The following is a 21,754-nucleotide window of genomic DNA, read 5'->3' as shown; positions in this document are numbered from 1 at the left end:
CTGGTCACCATGAGGAACCACACTCTACCACGCCTCTCTGCCATGGTGCTCTGCCTCACCACAGGCCCAGGAATGCAGCCAGTTTACCATGGACTGAAAACAGGAAGCAAAATGAACCTTTCTTCTCTCTAAGTTGTTTTCCTCAGGTATTTTGACACAATGGTGAAAAGCTGACCAACACAGTAACCATTTCATGATCCTGAGAGGGAAGTCTATCATGAGAACTCTCATAGGTCAAGCATGTAAAATGTCATATTCAGACCATGTCCTCCCAAAATGAAAGCAACTATATGTTCATTACATTTTTAAAGGGACATTTTTAAATACAACAAGTCTCAGGTTTTTTTGAGAAAGATTTTACAATATGTAGTTTTGGGGAGATGGCCCAGAAAGTAGTAAACGCACAGACACATTTATCAGAGCTACACAAGCAAGCTTCCCTCCCCAATGAGTCGCTTTTCTTTAAAATTTACATATCTAAAGAGGAAAAGAGGGGAGGGAGAAGGGAATGCAGGAAAGGGAGATACATCAGCATTTTCTAGAATTGGTCAGCACATAATTTATTTTCAGATGTACAAAGAGTTTGAATTTTTCACTAGGTAGGAAAAATAATGAAAATTCTTTTCTTATTAATCCCCAGTATATAACCTTCCCTTTCTACCCCCTGCCAGAAAAGATGTACACACACTCACACATACACACACACGCAGACTCACAGGGATCGTGGAGCATACTCACCCTCTCTGAAAGAGATCCACATTATAGAATTTATGTAGCTCTACAGAAAACTCAACCGTTCCTTGAACTTCAGACATGATCTTTTTGGTTCATTACCTGGAAAACAGAGAGAGAAATCAGTAACTTGAAATGACATCAGTCCCACACGGAGAACCCGACAGTCGCATTCGGAAGCCAAGCTGCAGTTCAGTGGGTCACGACCTGGGGTCCCTCTTACAAGAGACAGCACAGAGAAATGAAGTGGCCTGACTCACGTCAAGCAGCTCACACCTGGAGGGTCCACAACTCAGACCCAGGTGTCCTCGCTCCAAAGCCAGGCGGGCCCACCACCCTTTCCTGTCAGGTCTCCACTCCCTGCTCTGTCTCTAGCGGTGTGACCGTAAGCAAGTCACTTCACTTCTCTGCCCCGTTGTGTCCATCTGCAACATGGCACTAGCCTACAACTTGGATGAACCATGGGAAGCTGAGGTAGACACTCCACACTGAGCACCTCAGGGTCCCTGACGTAGGGTGCACACTCAGAATAGAGCAGCTGCCATTCAAAATGATCAATAAACACTGTAAATGCAGGTGGAGGGAGTGGCTAGGACAAAAGTGTGTTCTACGAGCGTGGGAAGAGAGCAAGCCGGTGCTGTTTCCGTAGATGCTGAACCCAACTCTAGGGGTTGCTCATTTTTCCAGCCAGGAGACAAGAGAGTTGAGTGGGAAAGTTGGGCAGGAGTGAAATTAAGAGTCCAAGTCTGGGATGAGAGACAAACTCAGAAGGAGGCTCAGACAGGCTGGGTTTCCTGGGCACATGAAATCAGCCAGGGATTTGAAAGCAGCAAAAGAAATTGAATTTAATAAGTGCCCCTTTATTCTTGGTGCTGCATACAGTATTTGATACATGTTATCTGATGTTTTCTAGAAAGAATTTTTTGACAAAGATCCTTGCCTCATTCTGCAGATAAAAATGATCGGAAGGTTCTGACTTGCAGTCACACTTCAATTCACCTCTTTCCCAAGCCTCAGTTTGTCACCCAGGGGGCAGTGCCAGTGACCCATTAGGATTGCCAAGAGGACAGGAGGCGATTTCTTGCAATGGTCCTGGCTTCCTGCTGTTATGGCTGGCAGCACCTCTGGGGTAGTGGCGGAGTGGGAGGGAAGGAGTAGGAACACGCAGACTTCCCTGCTAGAAAGTAGAGCCGGGGTCTCCTTCCAAAGCCTGCTTCGTTCTGCCCCAACGCGCTTCAAGGATCAGACCATCACTGTGGTTCGGAGCCTGCTTCGCTGCACTGAGCAGGGCCTTGTGAGGCCAGTTCCCAGGAATAACAGCATGGGGGATGAACTCAGCCTGCACTCCGCTCCCAGCTCTGCCAACGGTCCCCCCAGGACGGTTCTGATGATGCACAGCAACTGAAAACAGCAGATTCTGGGGACGACTCCTCTACATTTTGCAACAGGAATTCCCACCTGGCAAACCTGGAGTCCTGGTGTACAACGTGCTGGAAACCTGTGGGATGGCCATGTGCTGCCTGAAGCCAGGCCATTCCAGGTCACCAGCACCACTGGATCCCAACCCTAGCCAGATGGCAGGGCCGGCAAACAAGCCGCTCAGCCTCACTTCCCTACTGCTTTCAAAAAGTCCCCTTGTCCCCCACTTCCTCATCCCCCCTCTCAGCCTCAGTCCTCACAGAACCGACTCCTTGCTGGTCACTGTCAGCTCTCCAGCATGCCAGTCTCTGTGCTGCTCTCTGATCCGGATAGGAGAACACACAGAGAAGGGCTGAAGGGGAGCAGGGACAGCACACGCGGCCGGCCTCCACGCGCCACGCTCCACCAGGGCGCGCGCACACCACTCTACCCAGCCCTCCAACCCCGAGGCAGGCAGGATTGACTCGAGCCACAGAGCACAGACTCTGCCCAGTGGAAGAGTGGGACTGGGGAGCCCAGTGACCTTGGTTTTCCAGCTCCAAACCACAGAGGCAGAATGACTGAGACAGTCTGTTCTGGGGAATAAACATATAGGAAAAAACATATCCAATGCCTGCAGAATACCACACAGTGTCTTGTTCTGTCCTCAGAAACTGCAACCTACCATCCTCTTGCTCAGAACTGCTCATAGGACAGGGTTCTGTAACATAATCACACAGTTTCCTGGCAGAAAGCTGCCTTTTCCTTTCCAACAACTTGATTTGCTAGATTCAAGCACCCATCACTCAATGAGGAAGATGAGCTTCCATTTAAAGTATCAGTTTTATTATCCTACTCCTCGGTTTATACCCAAAGGACTTAAAATCAGCATACTACAATAACGCAGCCACATCATTATAGCAGCTCAATTCACAATAGCTAAAATATGGAACCAACCTAGACGTCCCTCAACAGAGGAATGGATGAAGAAACTGTGGTATATACACACAATGGAATATTATTCAGCCATAAAGAAGAATAGAATTATGGCATTTGCAGGCAAATGGATGATGGTGAATCAAAATGCAGTCTGTAAAAATTAAAAATAAAGAAAATAAAATATCAGTTTTAGAACTCCCCACTGGTTTTTCTGGAACCCACACATGGCGCCGTGTGTGTCCAATAATCCAGCAGGGCTTTCCTTGGCCTTGGCCTGCTTTAGAGAGAATACCTAGAGCAGTGGTTTCCAGGTGTGGCCCTCAGACTGGCAGCATCTGCATCACTTGGTTAAGAAAACAAAAATCTTGAGTCTCACTCCAGCCCTGTAGAATCAGAAATTGCCAGGGATGGGCTCAGGGTTCTGGATTTTAAAAGTCCTCAGGGATTCCAGGGAAAATATGGACTTGAGAACTAGTGGCTCAGAGACTAGGGTTTTGGGATGGATCAGACCTCAGTTGACCAAGCTCCTTGTGAGCTACGTAACCACAGTTCCTCATTTAAACCCTTGTTCCTCAGTCTCCTCATCAACAACGGGGACCATCAAGAGCACCTCACCCATAAGGCCATCTTCATGGTTGAGGCAAAGTATATGACATACATAAAATAGCATCTGGCACATTGCAGAACAAGCATAGAAGACATCTGACACATTGACCTAACACAAACAAGCTTGCACTCAGGCACATACCACACACCCAGTACTACCAAACACAGATACGCACATTGGGTACCGATAATGGAGACATGCAACACACAACATTCATTGCATGAACAAAAGATGTCCAGGACACACGCCCAGCATACACCCAACACACACACACCTTGACTCACACCCAGCAAGCCCTTACACAGCACCCACAACCCACACAACCAACCCACAACACGCACACAGACACCATACACACACACCTCACACACCACAGACACCTCTGCACCAACTTCCTGCCACACCCAGAGCCACCCCACTCTGGTGATCACAGTTGTTCTACCTCATGTGGTATGATTCCCAGATGTTCCACTTGAAACCTGCATTTGCTGAAAACCACACATCCAGCCTCTGTGCTTACAGAGGACTTTATTTTTTTCTTTACTTTCTAGATATACATGACAAAAGAGTATATTTTAGCATATAATATTTACATGGAATAATGTCTCTTTCTGTTAGGATTCTGTTCTTAGGGTTGTACATGATGTGGAGATTCACTGTGGCATATTCATATACTACACAGGAAAGTTGTATCTGATTCATCCCACTGTCCTGCCTCTTTCTGTCCCCCATCCCTTTTCTTCATTCCCCTTTTTTCTAATCAGTGAACTTCTATCCCCCTCTGGGTTGTGTGTTAGCATCTACATATCAGAAAGAACATTTGGCCTCTGGTTTTTTGGGATTGGCTTATCTCACATAGTATGATAATCTCCAGATCCATTCGTTTACCAGCAAAAGTCATCAAATCCTTCATTATATGGCTGAGTAGTAGTCTATTGTGTGTGCGTGTGTGTGTGTGTGTGTGTGGTGTCTGTGTGTATAATCACATTTTCTTTATCCATTTATCTGTGGAAGGGCATCTAGTGTGGTTTCATAGCTTGTGAGCTGAGTTGCTATAAACATTGATGTGGCTGCATCACCGTAGTTGATTTTTAGTCCTTTCGTTATAAACCGAGGAGTGGAATAGGTGGGTCAAACGGTGGTTCTATTCCTAGTTTTTTGAGGAATCTCCATACTGCTTTCCAGAGTGGGTGCACCAATCTGCAGTTCCACCAGCAATGTATCAGTGTGCCGTTTTCCCCACGTCCTCACCAATATGTAATGTTGCTTTTATTCTTGGTAATCGCCATTCTGACTAGAGTGAGATGAGATCTCAGTGTAGTTTTAAAGTGCATTCCTCTAATTCATAGTGATGTTAAATATTTTTTCATACATTTAATGACTCTTATTTCTTCTTTTGTGAAGAGTCTGTTAGTTCCTTTGCCCATTTATTGATTGAGTTATTTGTTATTTTAGTGTTAAGATTTTGAGTTCTTTACATATCAGAGATTAATGCTCTGAGGTGCAGGTGGCAAAAACTTTCTCCTATTCTGTTATCTCTCTCTTCATGTTATTGTTTCCTTTGCTTGAAGAAGCATTTTCATTTGATACCATCCCATTTATTGGTTCTTGATTTTACATCTTTTACTTTAGGAGTCCTGTTGAGGAAGTCGGTTCCTAAGCCAACAGGAGGAGTTGGACTTGCATTTTCTTCTAGTAGGTACAGGGTCTCTGGTCTAAGACCTAGGTCCTTGATCCACTTTGAGTTGAGTTTTGTGAAGTGTGTGAGATAGGTGTTCAATTTCATTCTGCTACATATGGATTTCCAGTTTTCTGAGTTATGTGAAGTGACTATCTTTTCTCCAGTGTATGTTTACGGCACCTTTGTCTAGTATGAGAGAACTCTATTTATGTGGATTTGTCTCTGTGTCTTCTATTCTGTTCCATTGGTCTTCATGCCTGTTTTTATGCCAACATTGTGCTGTTATTGTTACTCTAGCTCCGTTGTATACTTTAAGTTCTGGTATTGTGATGCCTCTTGCTTCACTTTTCTTGCTAAGGATTGCTTTGGCTAATTGGGGCCTCTTATTATTGCAAATGAATATCATTACTCCTTTTTCTATTTATCTGAAGAACATATTGGAGTTTTAATAGAAATTATATTAAATCTTTTGGTAGTATGATTATTTTGACAATATTAATTCTGCCTTTCAAAGAACAGGGGAGAGATCTTTACATCTTCTAAGGTCTTCCTCAATTTCAAAGACTATTTTGAAAACACATACTCAAAAAAAAATAGCAAATCTTGAAAATATCAACCAATTTCTAGAGATATATGACCTACCCAAGTTGAATGAGGACATAGAAAATTTAAGCTAATCAATTTCAAGCAATGAAATTGAAGACACCATCAAAATCCAACAAACAAAGAAGGCCAGGTTTCTTAGCTGAGGTTTAACAGATCTTCAAAGAAGAACCAACATCAATCATCCTCAAATTACCCCATGAAATAGAAAAGGATGGAAAAAAAGCAACGAGGTCTTCTGATTCTATTTCCTCCCTAATAATCTCCACAAACCCTAATGAAGCTCACCCCTTTCTTTGATCTCTGAACTTAGAATATTCTGAGACCTTTAAAGTTTCTTCTCCTCTGAGTCCCAATTTAAAAAAAAAAAATTTCATGGTTGAAAAAAAATTTTTTTTTCTATCACCAGTGTCACCCAGATATCATAAAAGACACATCAAGGAAAGAAAACTTCAGACCAATATCCCTGATGAACTTAGATGCAAAAATTCTTAATAAAATACTGGCAAACCACTTACAAAAATATATTAAATGATAATGTACCATGATCAAGTGGATTTCATCCCAGGGATACAAGTTGGTTCAACATGTGGAAATCAATAAATGTGATTTATCACATCAATAGACTTAAAGAAAGGAATCACATGATTATCTCAATAGATGCAGAAAAATCATTTGACAAAATAGAGCACCCATTCATGTTCAAAACACTGGAAAAACTAGTGATAGTAGGAACACACCTCAACATTGCAAAAGCTATATACATTAAACTCAAGGCTGACATCATTCTAAATGGGGAAATATTGATAGTATTTGCTCTAAAAACTGGAACAAGACATGATGCTCTTTCTCACTATTTCTATTCAATATAGTCCTTGAAACTAATCAGAGAAATTATACAGATGAAATTAAATGGATATGAATAGGAAAAAAAGAGTTCAAACTATCCCTATTTGCTGACAACATGATCCTATACTTAAAAGACCCAAAAAACTCCATCATAAAACTTCAGAACTCATAAATGAATTCAGGAAAATAGCAGGATATAAATATAACACCCAAAAATCATTTGCATGCCTCTATGCCAATGATGAATCAACCGAAAGAGAAATTAGGAAAACTATCCCATTCACAATAGCCTGAAAAAAAAAAATGCCCTTGGGAATCAATCTAACAAAAGAGGTAAAAGAACTCTACAATGAAAACTACAGAACACTAAACAAAGAAATTGAAGAAGTCCTTATAAGATGGAAAGATCTCCCATGTTCATGGAAGACCTTAAAAGCAAACAGACCTTGCCCTGGAGAGACTCAATGACTGCTACGGTTTGCACATGAGGTATCCCAAAAGCTCATGTGTGAGACCGTGCAAGAACCTTCAGGGATGGATGGTCAGATTATGGGAGGCATAACCTAGTCAGTGGATTAATCCCCTGATAGGGACTAACTCACAGGTAAGGGAGGCAGGTAAGGTGTGGCTGGAGAAGATAGGTCCCTTATATTGTGTCCCTGGTGAGCAGAGCACTCTATTTCTCTCTTTCTCTCTCTCTCTCTCTCTTTCCTCCACAAACTCCCATATGATGTTCTGCTGTACCTTGTGCCCAGAAAAAAGGAGTCAATTTCTGAAACCATGAACACCAAAGAAACGTACTTCCTCTAAAATAGTTCTTGTCAGGTCTTCTGGTCACAGCGATGACCCAAAAACTGACTAAAATAACTGCTGAACCAAGGTGATCCTGGGACTTCCAGGACGGGACTCTGGGGGCAGAGAGGGAGGGAGTGGCCTCCCTCTCTTGGGCCTAGCAGGGCTTCCCTGGGAGGCTGACTTCTGAGTGAGGAGGCCTCTGTATACCAGGCCCAGGGTCATTGATGCCCATGTCCCTGTCCAGAAGGTAAGGCAGATCCCCTCAGCAGGCCCTCACGACCTCTGTCTACCTGCAGTCAGCAATCCTGCCCTGGGTAGTTCCTCCCTCCTGGAGCCCTGGTCCCCGCCTGGCCCTAGTTCAGGCAGAGCTCGCAAGGCCACACCTGAGTGTGGGGAGCTCACCTGGTGCACATACTTCAGACAAACACCTAGAAAGGAGGTCGAAGACAGGAGAGTCAAGGGTCAGAGACGAGGCAGAAGGTTTCAGAGCACCTTCCCTTCTGGGGGAGAGAGCAACCTGCCCCAGAGCCATGACTGGAAGCTCCAGACTCAGACATCTCAGGCCCAGTGCCCCCGGGAGACCTGGCTCGGACCTCCCGGGCCCCATTTCCTCATCTTAAAATGGGAACGACAATGCCTTCTTCATGGTGTTATTGTAAGAATTAAAACTGCTAGTTCATACAAGCCTCGTAGAATAACCCGGCTTATCACGAATCCCAGCAAACGCAGGCTTGTTTTAGTTCGGCTTCAGAAGGCAGAAGTAGGAAACAAGGTAGAAGAAGATGTAGTGAAATTGTAGTCCTGTTTGGTTTTCATTCAACAAAATCTTGAGTGGTGGATTTGAAGACAGGTTCCCTGAGTTCCCCTGTAAGCCCTGCTCTGTGCAGGGCTCTTCCCAGCCCACAATGGATGCAATGGACGGAGCCACTTTGTGAAGCAATGAACCATCCCAGGGGTGTCCCGGCAAAGCACAGGGCACACTTCTGGGATGCTTGGCTCCCACCTTGAGTACAATGACAATTAAATTCCCTTTTGCCCAGGAGGTTGTACGATGTCCTTGTCCCCAGGAAGGCCACCTGTACTTTAATTGGCAACAATTGCTCCTAGAGGCAGAGGGAGGAGCAGTGGACCAGGAGTCCAGCCTCCATTCCTACCTTGATTCCTTAACAAGTTACCTGACTCTCCTTCTCACTCCTGGATTTCTACTTGTGCACGTCCAGGGAAATCCACACACACCCCACCCCCAGAGAATGGCATGCAGTAGCAATCCATGAAAGATATTCGTGAAGTACTAAAAGTGTTTTCATTATTAATAGGGTTTTGTTAAAGTAATGCACAAAAACTCCGTGGGGAATATGAGCCTGCTGCCCATTCTCCCTCAGGGAAGGAGATGGCGGGGCCTCTGTTTCCCAGCTCCTCAGGCCCAACAGAGCACCTGGAAACCAGCAGAGCTTCAAAATCACATGAGACATCGAGAGATAAAGTCCAGAGGTAGGACTAGAGCACAGGCCCGGGAGGCAGTGGAGATCACCAAGGAAAAGCAGCCACACAGATCAGAACCAATCACTTCGGATTTGGGACAATAGTACAAGGAGTTCTTTGTCATTAGAAGTGTCTGAAGAGAGGCTTGCTGGTGGCCCTTTCTGGATTCATCCAGGACTGTAGCCTGGCAAGTTTCTGAGAATGCAAAACTCAGAGCGAGGTGTCGGCAGAGATGTGCTCGAGATGGGCAGAGAGGCCTCTCCCTCCGCAGCTCCCTGGGGAGGTTCGTCCAAGGGCCTCCCACAGAAGCAGCACCAGGAGAACTCTTAAGCGTGTGGCGGGGAAGAAGGGAGGAAAAGATAAGGAAAGAACCAATCAGATTCTTGCACTCTGCACCTAGCTCTCCTCACTCTGGAAGAGATCTGGGAACAGGGACGCTGACGTTCACACCTGCTGAAGCTGCTTCTGCAGCCAGCTCCAACAGGGAAACCGTTCCTGTAGCCAAAAGCTGCACCAGCCACCAGAGCCAAGTATCTATCTCCCATTGGCGTGACCCACGAAGAGAAGATAGCACCCTTGGGAAGGAATGTTCATGCCTCTCTTCTGGGAATCTGATTTGTTTTCTGTTAGCATTACAGGAACTGTCTACATCTTTAAACCACTATGTAAAATGCAGCCAGGGGACCCCAGGAGCAGGGTCTCCATGAGCCTGGCGTTGGGGGTAGGTGTATGTGTACGTCTCAGGTCTCAGGATAAACCAACCAGACTCAGATACCTAGTGTACAACTTGGTTCAGTGTGTAAAACCTACCAAGGCTCAGCTCCTCCTCTGTAAAGCTAAGACAGCAAATGTCCCCAGCAGAGAATGTGGAGGTTGGCAATACATGTCAGCCTCAGCCCACCCATAACACAAAGCTTAAGCCACCAAGATGCGTTTAATTAATTGCAGGAATGTTTTGTTTGAACTTTCTTTATCAGATTTCATCAAGCTTGTTCTCTCTGTGTGTTTCTTTCCAGTATTTATTTTGTCATTATTATCCAGACTGGTACACACAAAGGCATTCAGAATTAGGTGACATGGTAGGGTTGGGGAGAGTTCTTGCTCTCATTTCAAAACCCTGCAGCTCTATCTCCTATTAGTGGGGCCAGTAGATGACCCCCTTCCTTGCAATGGAGGCCTCTGGAAGGACCCCAAATCTGCACAAGACTGCCACCACCTACCTAGTTATCTAGGAAGGACCCCAAATCTGCACAAGACTGCCACCACCTACCTAGTTATCTAGGAAGGACCCCAAATCTGCACAAGACTGCCACCACCTACCTAGTTATCTAGGAAGGACCCCAAATCTGCACAAGACTGCCACCACCTACCTAGGTATCTAGGTATCAACTAGGCATCTGCCCTCCGTCCTCCCTCTCTTACCCTTAAAGACAAGGAGTGTCCAGGCCTCCCCACTTTAGCTCCTCAAGTCCAGTCCCTTTTCTCCATCTCCAAAGTCACCCCCTTAGGATGGAAGTCCCCACCCTCTTGCCTGCCTCCCCCTCAGTGCCAGTCTCTGCGTGGCCTTACCCCCTTCAGTGCCTTCTCCGCCCTCTTGCTGCATCGACTTTTCTGGATCACCAAGCAGTTCAGGTCCTGCACTTTTCCAAACCCTGCAGCGAATCCTCTTTGCCCTCAGCATGATTTAAGAGCTGTTCATGCTCCACCCGTTTCCAGGTACAATACCTCCCCCTCCCATGCTGCTTCTGAGCGCTAACCTGCCTCCTGTGGTTCTATGACATGGGACCTTTCAGGGACTCCACAGCAGCAGGGGTGCCAGAGAGAACCTATGCACAGGGTGGTGCTGATGGTGAAAGACCATCCTGGCCGTGGACAACCTGAAGCATCGCCTGGCAGATTGGCATGGTTCGTCAACAGCAGCAATTACCAATTCTATTTCTGCCTTCGATGCACTTGGCAGGAGTTCAAAAGGTCTTTCGTGCCATGCAGGCCAAAAGACTAGGCCTCCCTCTTAACCGTGGAGGCTCAGGAGTCCCTGGGAGCCTGGGCTTCCTGTCAGTTAACACTAATTGTCTATTTTCTGGCTAAACTGCTTAATTAGTTATTTACACTTTCCAAAATGTTTTAGAGCATTCTCAGTTGCCTCTGAGGAAATTTGATAAACATTAATACTATTTTGGAAAATACCATGACTCCAGTACCTCATTAGATCCTACTTAGGGAAAAAACTCTTTTACAAACACGGTTTCTTTTAAAATGTTTCTCAAAACTTCAATATTCAAAGTGTGTGGCCTTTGATATTTTAAATGAACACAAAAGAGGATGTCGACCTTCACACACATCAGCATTTGCCCTGTGGAAAGGGCACATGTGTTAGCAACGTGCTAAAAAGGCAAAAGCGCAGAGCTCCAACCCGGGAGGCGGGCGCTGCAGGTAGGACCTCTCTTGCTGCGGAGAACTGTGAGTGCAGAGAGGGGACCCAAGTGTGACCTGTCAAGGCCATTGGAGGGCCACACTCGAACCCAGAAACCCTGCCAGAACAGGCTGCCCTAGCTCTCAGGTCTGAGAAGAGCAGGAGAGATGATTTGCTCCAGGCAGCCATACTAATGAGGTCAATTCTCCCAGCTTGCTGCCTGGCATGACCGCAGCATGCAAATCATCTCATTAGGAGTGAAGTCTAGTGTTTCTTCATCTGGGAAGGGGTCTCCTAAGATCCCCTTCTTTCTCTCTGTGAGAGCATTTCATCTGCTCCCAGTGAGTGCCAGCCCTGGGTCTCACCTGTGTGGCACCTTGGACAAGTCGCACAAGGTCTCTGAGCCTCAAAGTTCTCATCTGGAATATGGGCCAGCCCTGTCCTCTCAGCAGGTGATTGGGGCCTGCCAATCACAGGGAGCCTCTGACAGATGTGCTCTTCTTTGCAACAGCCTGGGGTCCTGCACCTAGAACTGCTCAAAGAAGCAGACACATGTCTGGGTGATAGCAGAGACAGAGGAGATATGTCAAGTCACAGACGTGTCCCCGGGATAAGGGGTGCAGAGAAGGTAGCAGAGCCTGGTGGCAACAGCTGTGATGCGCAGGGTCAGCCTGCCTTAGCCCAGCCCAAGCAGCACAGAGGTCAACCCCCCAGCAACAGGATAATTCTGAGGCAAAACCTTAATCTCTCTGTGACTCAATTTCTTCAAATGCAAATTTTGTTGGAGCCTGGCACGCAGTAAAGAGGTACAAGCCATCAGGACAAGGAGGGAAACGGTTCTGTGGAGATGGCAGGGGAGAAATGATACTGCCCTTCCTGAGAGGGTACCTCCAACTGGCAGAAGCTTCTTCCCTCCCAGCTGGCTGGGGAAGCGGGAAGCCAGGACTCGGGACTCACGACTCTGACACTCACCCATCAAGCAAAGGCAGCGCCAGGCGCTCAGCACCTGATGTTTAAAGCGTGTTCTTTCCTTTGGTGCAGAAATCAAAGCGGACTCTGCTTGTCTACATTTTCATACCTGAAGACAGTGCGAATTAAAGGATCCCACACACTGACAGCTTCCTGTTTCCCTCAGGTTTCTGTGCCCCCTAATCTTAGTCTTCATGTTAAAATTCAGGCATGAAGGCACATCAGGTTTCACTGCCTCATAGAAAGATACTGACTCATAACTCAGGCAGTGGCCTCTGTGTCCCAAGGACAAGGCAGCTGCATTAAGGCAGGACAGTCAGCCCTGCACTCAGCTCTCGGGAAAGGAGCCGTCTTCTTTCCTGACAATGCTGGAAGCCCCAGGGCCACTCGCCTAGTTAAACATGTAACCACAGTGGATGGCAACTTGTCCCTCCTCCACCTCTAAAATGCAACAGACACACACACACTCACTTAAGTGTGTCCTGAACCCACGTGCAAAGGGCACACTGTGAGCTTGCCCCCTGCAGAGGCAGTCCAGTTACAGGAAGAGCCCTGGTACCTGTGTAACCTGGTTCACATCCGACCATTCCACAGCTGCTGACCTCCAGCAGGTGTCCATCAGGTAGCTCTACAATGGTAACATCTACCTGGCAATGAGTTACCTTTTTGAAAATGAACACAAGTGTTTACTTTTTTCAGCAACATTATGGCTATTCAATCGTGAATAATGCTAATATTTGAGTAACTAGTAATAGTAATAAATATGTGTTGTGCAATAAAATAATCAGCATGACAGAGATGATTTTTGCTATAAACATTGATGTGGCTGTGTCATTATAATATGCTGATTTTAAGCCCTTTGAGTATAAACTGAGGAGTGAGATAACTGGGTCAAATGGTGGGTCCATTCCAAGTTTTCTGAGGAATCTCCACACTGCTTTTCCATAACCGTTGCTCCATTTTGCATTCCCACCAGCAATGTATGAGTGTACCTTTTCCCCCACATCCTTGCCACCACTTATCATTTCTTGTATTCTTGATAATTGCCATTCTGATTGGAGTGAGATGAAATCTTAGAGTAGTTTTGATTTGCATTTCTCTATATGCTAGAGATATTGAATATTTTTTCATATATTTGTTGATTGTATATTTTCTTCTGTGAAGTGTATGTTTAGTTCCTTACCCATTTATTGATTGGGTTATTTGGATTTTTTGGTATTAAGTTTATTAAGTTCTTTATATATCCTAGAGATTAGTGCTCTATCTGAGGTGCATGTGGTAAAGATTTCTCCCAATCTGTAGGCTCTCTCTTCACATTATTGATTGTTTCTTTTGCTGAGAAGAAGCTCTTTAGTTTGAATCCATCCCATTTATTGAGTCTTGATTTGACTTCTTGCCCTTTAGGGGTCTTGTTAAGGAAGTCAGATCTTGACTGACATGGTGAATATTTGGGCTTACTCTTTCTTCTAGTAGGTGTAGGGTCTCTGTTCTACTGCATAAGTCTTCAATTCACTTTGAGTTGAGTTTTATGCAGGGGAGAGATAAAGGTTTAATTTCATTTTGTTACACATGTCTTTTCATTTATCCTAGCACTATTTGTTGAAGAGGCTATCTTTTCTCCAGTGAATGTTTTTGGCATCTCTGTCTAGTATGAGAAAACTGTATTTATGTGGGTTTATCTATTCTATACCATTGGTTTACATGTCTGTTTTGGTGCCAATACCATGCTGTTTTATTACTATAACTCTGTAGTATAGTTTGAGGCTTGGTATTGTGATGCCTCCTGCTTCATTGTGTGTGTGTGTGTGTGTGTGTATATACACAATGGAATATTACTCAGCATTAAAGAAGTATGAAATTATGGCATTTGCCAGTAAATGTTTGGAGTTGGAGAATATCATGCTAAGCAAAATATGCCAAACCCAAAAAACCAATATGTTTTCTCCAATATGCAGATGCTAATTCACAATACGGGGTGGAGCTCTAGGGAAGAATAGAGTTACTTTATATTAGGTAAAGGGAAGTGAAGGGAGGGGAAGGAGTATGGGGGTAGGAAGGACAATAGCGTGAAACAGACACTACCTCAGGTACATGCATGACTGCATGACCAATGTGATCCTACAATATGTACAATCAGAAAAATGAGAAATTACATTCCAGTTATGTATGATTTATCAATTGTATAAATGCATTCTACTGTCATATATAAGTAATTAGAACAAATAAAAAATTAATATAAAAAGGTGAGTTTTGATGCGCAAAGAAATCCACCTGAAGGGTGGGTGAGTGAGCAGGTGCCAGTGAAGACCTGGGTAAGCCATGTGCAGAGCCCATGAACCAGGACCTTGTGTCGGACAAAGCACACTAAGTGTCCAGGCCACATCCACCCAAGTGGGGTTCCAACTCAGGTTCTTGTGATCTCTGGTCCTGGGGGAAACAGAAGCTTCCTCCCTCCCCCTGGGGGAACCCAAGACAGGGAGGCCATAACAGCACCTCACAGTCATTAAGGTTGGAAGCTTTCAGGACAATGACAGAAATAACCTGAGTCGGAAATAACAGGTGCTGCGCACATCTGCTTTGAAAGGCACAGATTCCCCATCTCTGAAGGAATGCCGGCAGATGTCGTCTGCCCCAGAAGCTAAAGAGGGGATTCCTGTTTTGGGATGGAGCTTCAAGAAGACATCCTCTGTGCTTCCTGACAGCTTTGAGAGTCTATGAATATCCCAATGTCTAATTTTAAGGTTCTGCATTCATTAATGGCTATAAATGTTTTATGGGCCTTTCCTCTGCAGAGCAGCAGCAGGTGATTTGAGTTGCGTCACATGAAGACGTCAGCGGGCTTAGCATCAATGGTGCCTGTTGAACCCTGTGAGGTTATTAGCACTCTACAGGTATTGAAGGCTCATGTGTCAAACAAAGCATGGTGACTTGGTGGACCCTGTGGTGACCTTGCCCTCATCCCACAGGTACTACATTTGAGGCCCAGGGAGGAAAGTGGCATGCTGAGGGGCACCGAGCATGTGCCACAGGACTGCGGCCTCCTGACCTGGTCAGTGATCTCTACGACCCTCGTGGCAGAAGCTGTCACACACATGACTTAATCTGATCACAGAAGGAACCCTGAGAGGTAAAGAGAATGAGCGCTAACACCCCCGCACCTCATGGTAACAGGGAAAGAAGGGAATGCACTGAGATTCTCCAGGATCTTAGGACTTTAGACCCTGTGTTGAACTGAGGGATCACATGGCTCAGCACCTTCATGTTGGGACTGAGGAAACAACATCTGTGTAGCCCTGGGGCTGTGAGCAGCGTCTGAGAGAAAAACCATGTCTGAGCCTTGAATATCTGGGCTCTTGGATCGTCACGTGGTTAGATGGCACAAACAGATCCACCTCTGCTGCAGGTGCAGCTCAGCACCGAGGCACATCTAACCCAGGCAGGACCTGAACTTCATCATGTTTCTTCAACTGATGGTCCCTTCTTCTGTCACTATGCCACCAACCCCGCCCCAGGGAATCCGCTCCAAATATCCTCATCAGAGTGCTCTGTGCCTCTGGACACTGCTCCACTTCTGCTCAACAATCATCTCCACCTGGAGGGCACACCTTCCACCTGGACTCGATGTGCTTCCCATCCTTAAGTGTCCAATCCAGCTTCTCCAGGGAGCCCTCCCTGACGGCCACACCACCACCCTCCCCAACCCACCTTGCCTTGTGCATGCCAAACCAACCCTGGCCACGTTGTGCTCTGGAAGCGTGTGCATCCTTCCAGTTAGACTGGGAGCTACTTACAACGAAGAGAATACCACTGAGTCGAGCAAGAACCATGGCAGAGTGTCTGCATAGAATGCCGTTTGGGGGACAAACGAGGGAAGGAATGAAAACCACACTAATGGAAGAGAAAAGGCACCCGTGACTGAGTGGACAGGTTGACGAGTCTTCTTTCCAATGCGATGGAGTTTTCCTGGGCACTGGGAAACAGCCCTGACTTAGAACAAAATAATTATCCCCGAGCCCCCTTTGTCCTGTGTCTGCTGAGAAGAGAAGGAAGGTGTGCACCATCCATCATGTCGGAGAGGATCCCACGGGGGAGCCAGCAGGGGAAGGGATGCAGTACTGCAGAAACGTGCCCTCTGCCCCCAGTGCCCAACATAAACAGCAGAGGAGGTCAGTGCCAGACGTGAGGCCCCCTCCATGAGTCGAGGCTGGCATTTCAGATGTGCTGTCTGTGCCCTGGGTTTGGTGGTTTGGGATCCCGTTTTGTTTAGCATCTGTCATTAGACTCACAAGTGCAGCCATGACTCAGTCTGCGTCACTGCATTCCCACACTGACCACCCACAAGATCCGCAAACCTCCATTCCCACCTTCTACACACTCCTAGGTCTGCCCTCCTCCCAGCCAAAACAGACAGCAAACTGTGGGGGCCTTTAAAGACATTCTGCACAATGTTTTTTGGAAGACAGCACCGATGTCTCTGTGTTCTGTTTAGTAGGAAACATGCTGCAGGCTCCTCCTCCCTGCCTGGGGTGCAGGCTCTTCCAGGGGTGCAGATGGCACGGAGCAGGCCTCTCTTGCAGCTTTGGTTGTTGCCTAGAGTCCCACAGAGCTCAGGGGCCTTTGGGAGCAAGGAAGCCCAACGTCCACCTTTTGCAGAAGGAAAATTGAGATGACGACTCAGAGCAGGGAAAGTTGCAAAGTTCGGTGTCAAACTGTCCCGGCCAGGAATCCTGTCCTGAGTCATTCCTGATTCTCTGCAGGCACTGGTGTTTCTCAATGTTGTCATCCGTGAACAGGAGCTAACGGTGCCCTTCATGCTGGTCAGTATGAGAAGTCAAAGAATATGTACCCAAAGTATACAGTTGCTACTTCCCTTAGCACTGTATTGGGATGACAGTAGCCACTCTCTGAATAGCAATTTAGAACAGCAATAGCACTTTCATTGAAAGTGGGTTAGAAATAGTCCCTCCTTAAGATGAACAGAGGCATAGTGGTCACCTCTGCAAGCCCAGCAACTGGGAGGCTGAGGCTGGAGGATTGCAAGTTGGAGGCCATCCTAGGCAACTTAACTAGAGATTGTCTAAAAATAAAAGAAGAAAAATGACTGGGGCTATAGCTCAGTAGCAGAGCCCACCCTGGGCTCAATCCACAATACCAAAAGGGAAAGAAAGAAAAGAAAAAGTATGGAGAGGGTTCGATTCATAGTGAACCTTTTCCCCAAAACCTGCCCCATAGACATGGTCTTAACTTGAAAAAAGTCACTCCATGGTGACAGAGAGAAGATAGATGGAGAGGATGGAGATGAGGGGGTCACAGGCAGTAGGCTGGACTGGACATGTCCACAGTGAAAGGAGCCAGACTGAGTCACTGGATGGACAAAATTCACTCCTTTGAACAATTGCAAATTTTGTGTCCACTGATGGCAGTCACAGAGTGTCTCTTCCACACTGTCAGCTACTCATCTTGGTGCCAGCGAGGCTGATGACCTTCAGTTCCAGAATCAGCACCTCCCTTGGTACAGAAGTGCTTAAGCAGAGAGGCACCCCGGGTGGCCCTGCTTCATGGACTTTCCACCCAGGGCTTTTGAAGCTAGATATGTTTTGGTTCAATCCTGGTTCCAGTGTGTGTTTCTGAGCCTACAATTCAGGACTGTGGGGCTCAGTTTCTCTTATCTGCAGCAATACATGTGTCCAGTGGGGAAAGTGAAGATTCAGGAGCTATCCACGGAGTCTGGCCCGCAGGGGTCTCTTGTGTCAGCTGGTGCAGGCTGGGATTCTGTTTCCCCAGTTGGTTATATTACTTTTCCCTACACATATAACAAGAGAGTTTTAGAGTAAAGGGAGAATGGAAGGCACAGAGGTAGGATCTTCAGGACACCATGATACCAGATGTGCCAACATCGATTCCATTCAATCTTCAAAACTCAACATGGAGGTCATCAAAGAAATACCCATTTTCTTCCTTTTCTCTTTCTGTGCGAGGTGATTGATGTTAAGGAAGACACTCTCAGCGACCCGAACCTTGCATGATTCTTTTTGAAATTATGATATTTATTTCTTAAAAGGTAATAGATATGATTTTGGGTTTGCTTCTTCCTTCTGTGAGGCCCTGGCCATTGCTGTATAAACCCTGTTCCAGTCACACTGGGCTCATGTCTGACGATGGAGACCATGGTCATCCTCCTCCTCCTCATAGTGCCCACTCCTCTGCTTTCTCCCTCTTGATTTCTTCCCAGCCCATCCAGTGATCCACCTTATGTGCTAAGCTTCCCAGGTGCCATTACTCACCCGTCCTCCCCTGGTTGGGAATGCTGGTATTCATTGTCTACCTAACCAATGAGCTCAAACATTCAGGAGGCACAAGACACTGCACCTGGAGCTGGGATAGAAATGGGCCACATGGACCTGGTCTCAGCTACCAGCCAGGCAGAGGAGTGCACAGCATGCACATCTGCACAGACATGGTCCCACTTACTACATTTGACCTGAGCTTGATGTCCGAACCTCACAGTGAGCCAGGCCTAACCAAGGAGACTCTGCACCTATCAAGGTGGCCTTCCTCCTCTTCCTGAGAGGCTTATCTGCTAGTGGTAACACAAGCCCTCACGCTTCCGTTCCCTTATTTATTTCATCACTTACTGACCAGGTACACTGAAGGCCACTTAGTGCTGCATTTTCAAAATAAAACTTCAGGTTTGTCCAGAGAGAATGAGTTACATTCTGTCACCTCCAGAGACCCACAAAGACAAGGGCTCTATTGCAGCAAGAGGTGGGCTATAATGGAAGCAAGACCACCTTTTCTGCATTTGACTATTGCCAGGTAAATGGTGTATTATGGTTTAGATATTAGGTGTTCCCCAAAAGCCCAGGTGTGAGGCAATACAAGAATCTTCAGAGGTGAAAAGATGAGATTCTGATAGGTGTAACCAAATCAGTGTAGTAATTCACTGGTTGGTAACTGTAGGCAGGTAGGGTGTGACTGGAGGAGGTGGGACATGGCGGGTGTGCCTTTGGGGTACATATTTTATCACTGGTGAATGGAGCTCTCTCTGCTTCCTGATTGCCATGTCCTGAGCGCTTTCCTCTGCCAAACTTTTCCACCATGATGTTCTGCTTCACCTTAGGTCCAGAGATATGGAGCCAGCTGTCTATGAACTGAAACCCTGACCAAAATAAAAATATTTCTCCTCCAAAATTGTTCTTATCATGTCTTTTGGTCACATTTGTGGAAAACCTGACTAAAACAAGATGTGTGTGTGTGTGTGTGTGTGTGTGTGTGTGTACTGTAGGGGGGATGGAGGAATGTAGGGAGCCACAGAAGAGGTTCAAGAAGGCCCTGGCAGTTTTAGCTCCAAAATCTCCAAGGACTTTTCACCCCTCCCCCACGGTCACCCTCCAGTCTCATCTGAAGGGTACAAGTCCCTACATTGCTTCTCGGTTTCTCTTTTGGCACCTCCTTCCACAGTCCCTTCTCCACTGGGCAGCAGAGAGTATGGAGGCCTCTCTAATAAGTAACTCCAACCATCTCACCTCCAATGGCCTCCCATGCCCTGGGTCAATAAGCTCCATACCCCGGCGAGGTCAACATGGTCCAACATGACATCCTTTTGGCTCAAATGTGGATAATTCCCTTCACCTGAACACAAGGCTCCTCACTGTTCCTCAAACCCATCAGTTTAGATATGCCTGAAGTTTTGACCTGGATCTTACACTTGCCTCCAAGGTCCTTTCCAAGGCTGTTCGGATATAGTCCTCAAGTGTGCTACTGGTTTCAGCTCAAAGATCATTTCCTCAACTTGCCTTTATATTTATAATGAGTGTAAACAATCTCCCTGGGTTCCCCTCTAGATATTGTGTTCCTTTATCTTTGTCTGAGTACCAGTCATTCTATGAAAGTACCCATTTGCTTGATTTCTATCTCCTGTGAGAAACAGTCCCTCCTCTATTCCTGGGCCTCTGTGCCCTCAGTGGGCAGCATAGGGCTCAGCACTCCAATAATATGTGTGGAATGAACTGAAGGTTGAAATGGAGCAATGACCTGAAGAAAATATAGGATTCAGGAGCTCCCAGTTGATAAAGGACATAGTTATAACCAAGGTGATGAGGGACACATGGAGGGAAGTGGGTAATACTTTTGGAGCAACTAGAACCCTGGATACTTCAACAGCTCATTTCATTTAACCTTCAAAACCCAACCTAACATAGTATCACAAAATCTCCATGTTTTTGTGCAAAGAAATTGACGCCAAGGAAGGTGGCCACAGCTACCTAAGGCCACCCAAATATAAAAGCTGGGTGGTTCCACAACAGGATGGACCAAGCTACATGTCTCTTGACCCGTGAAGAGAAGAGACAGTAAAGGTTTCAGAAGATGGGAGGGGGACTCACGCTGGAGATTTTCAAGGGACATTGGAAGCAAAGTTAGGAGAAGGACAAGGTAGGAGCTGCTGACCCTGAGGATCATGGTAGCTGCTCCCAACTGCCCCACAAAATGAACCGAAAGTTGGGAACTTCATACCAGCTTAGACATCAATCATCGTGAAGGGACAACTTATTGGAGCATGAATTAATTATGAACTTACACTTTTAACTTTTTTCAAACAACCACTGTACATAAATGTCGCCTGCACAGCACCACCCTGGTCGTGACCAGAGCACTGGTTCGTTCAACCATTCGGCAAATACCAGGATCTACTAAGGGTCCCATGTGTCGGTAACTCGATGGGACCCGAATGAGTGAGACCCGAATCAGAGGCAGGGAGACACCTCAACAGGTGCCATCACACTGCACCAAGAGAGGCATGAGGGGACTTGGGACAGCCTGCCCCAGGATCATGCAGGTGGCCTAATTGGTCCTTCAGAGGCTGAGGGATATGGAGATGGCCCTACAGGACCCGGGCCCTGTGGAAGCTGAGCAGGTGCACAGCTTAGCATCCACTTACCCTGGCACAACTAACCATGGACAAAATATTACTGGACCTTTGAGGAATCAAGGCGGGTGGTAAATGGTTCATTAAACAACTGTGATTAACATTCTACTTCATGGACCAGCTACTCACCATGGAGCTGGCTGAGTGGGGAGGGAAGAGATGAGGACAGATTGGACTTTCTAAGTTCTGTCCCTAAAGATCAGAGCTCAGGCTTCACGGAACCAGCACCTTCCTCCAGAGACCTGCGGCCACTACTCCCACACCCCATGAACTCCTGGAGGCTCAGGACTCCCTCGGGTTCTGTGGATCAGGGATGGGGAGTCCATTCAGGAGGAGGGAGGAGAAGCACCCCAGGTGAGC

General features: G+C 46.4%; 1 protein-coding gene across 2 annotated transcripts in view; it reads right to left on the bottom strand.

Annotated features, from left to right (window-relative positions):
- The window catches only part of Fam135b (family with sequence similarity 135 member B), a 303,172-nt gene that overhangs the window by 189,521 nt on the left and 91,897 nt on the right, over positions 1-21,754 (bottom strand). For both annotated transcript variants that reach the window (XM_047556813.1, XM_047556820.1), the window contains exon 2: positions 739-834. In XM_047556813.1, the coding sequence (XP_047412769.1) occupies positions 739-815 (77 nt within the window). In that variant the 5' untranslated portion in view covers positions 816-834. The remainder of the gene's footprint in view (positions 1-738; positions 835-21,754) is intronic.

Source organism: Sciurus carolinensis, chromosome 1, assembly GCF_902686445.1.
Source record: "Sciurus carolinensis chromosome 1, mSciCar1.2, whole genome shotgun sequence".
NCBI lineage: Eukaryota > Metazoa > Chordata > Mammalia > Rodentia > Sciuridae > Sciurus > Sciurus carolinensis.
The sequence above is the reverse complement of the archived record's forward strand: the minus strand, read 5'-3'. Positions and strand labels throughout refer to the sequence as shown.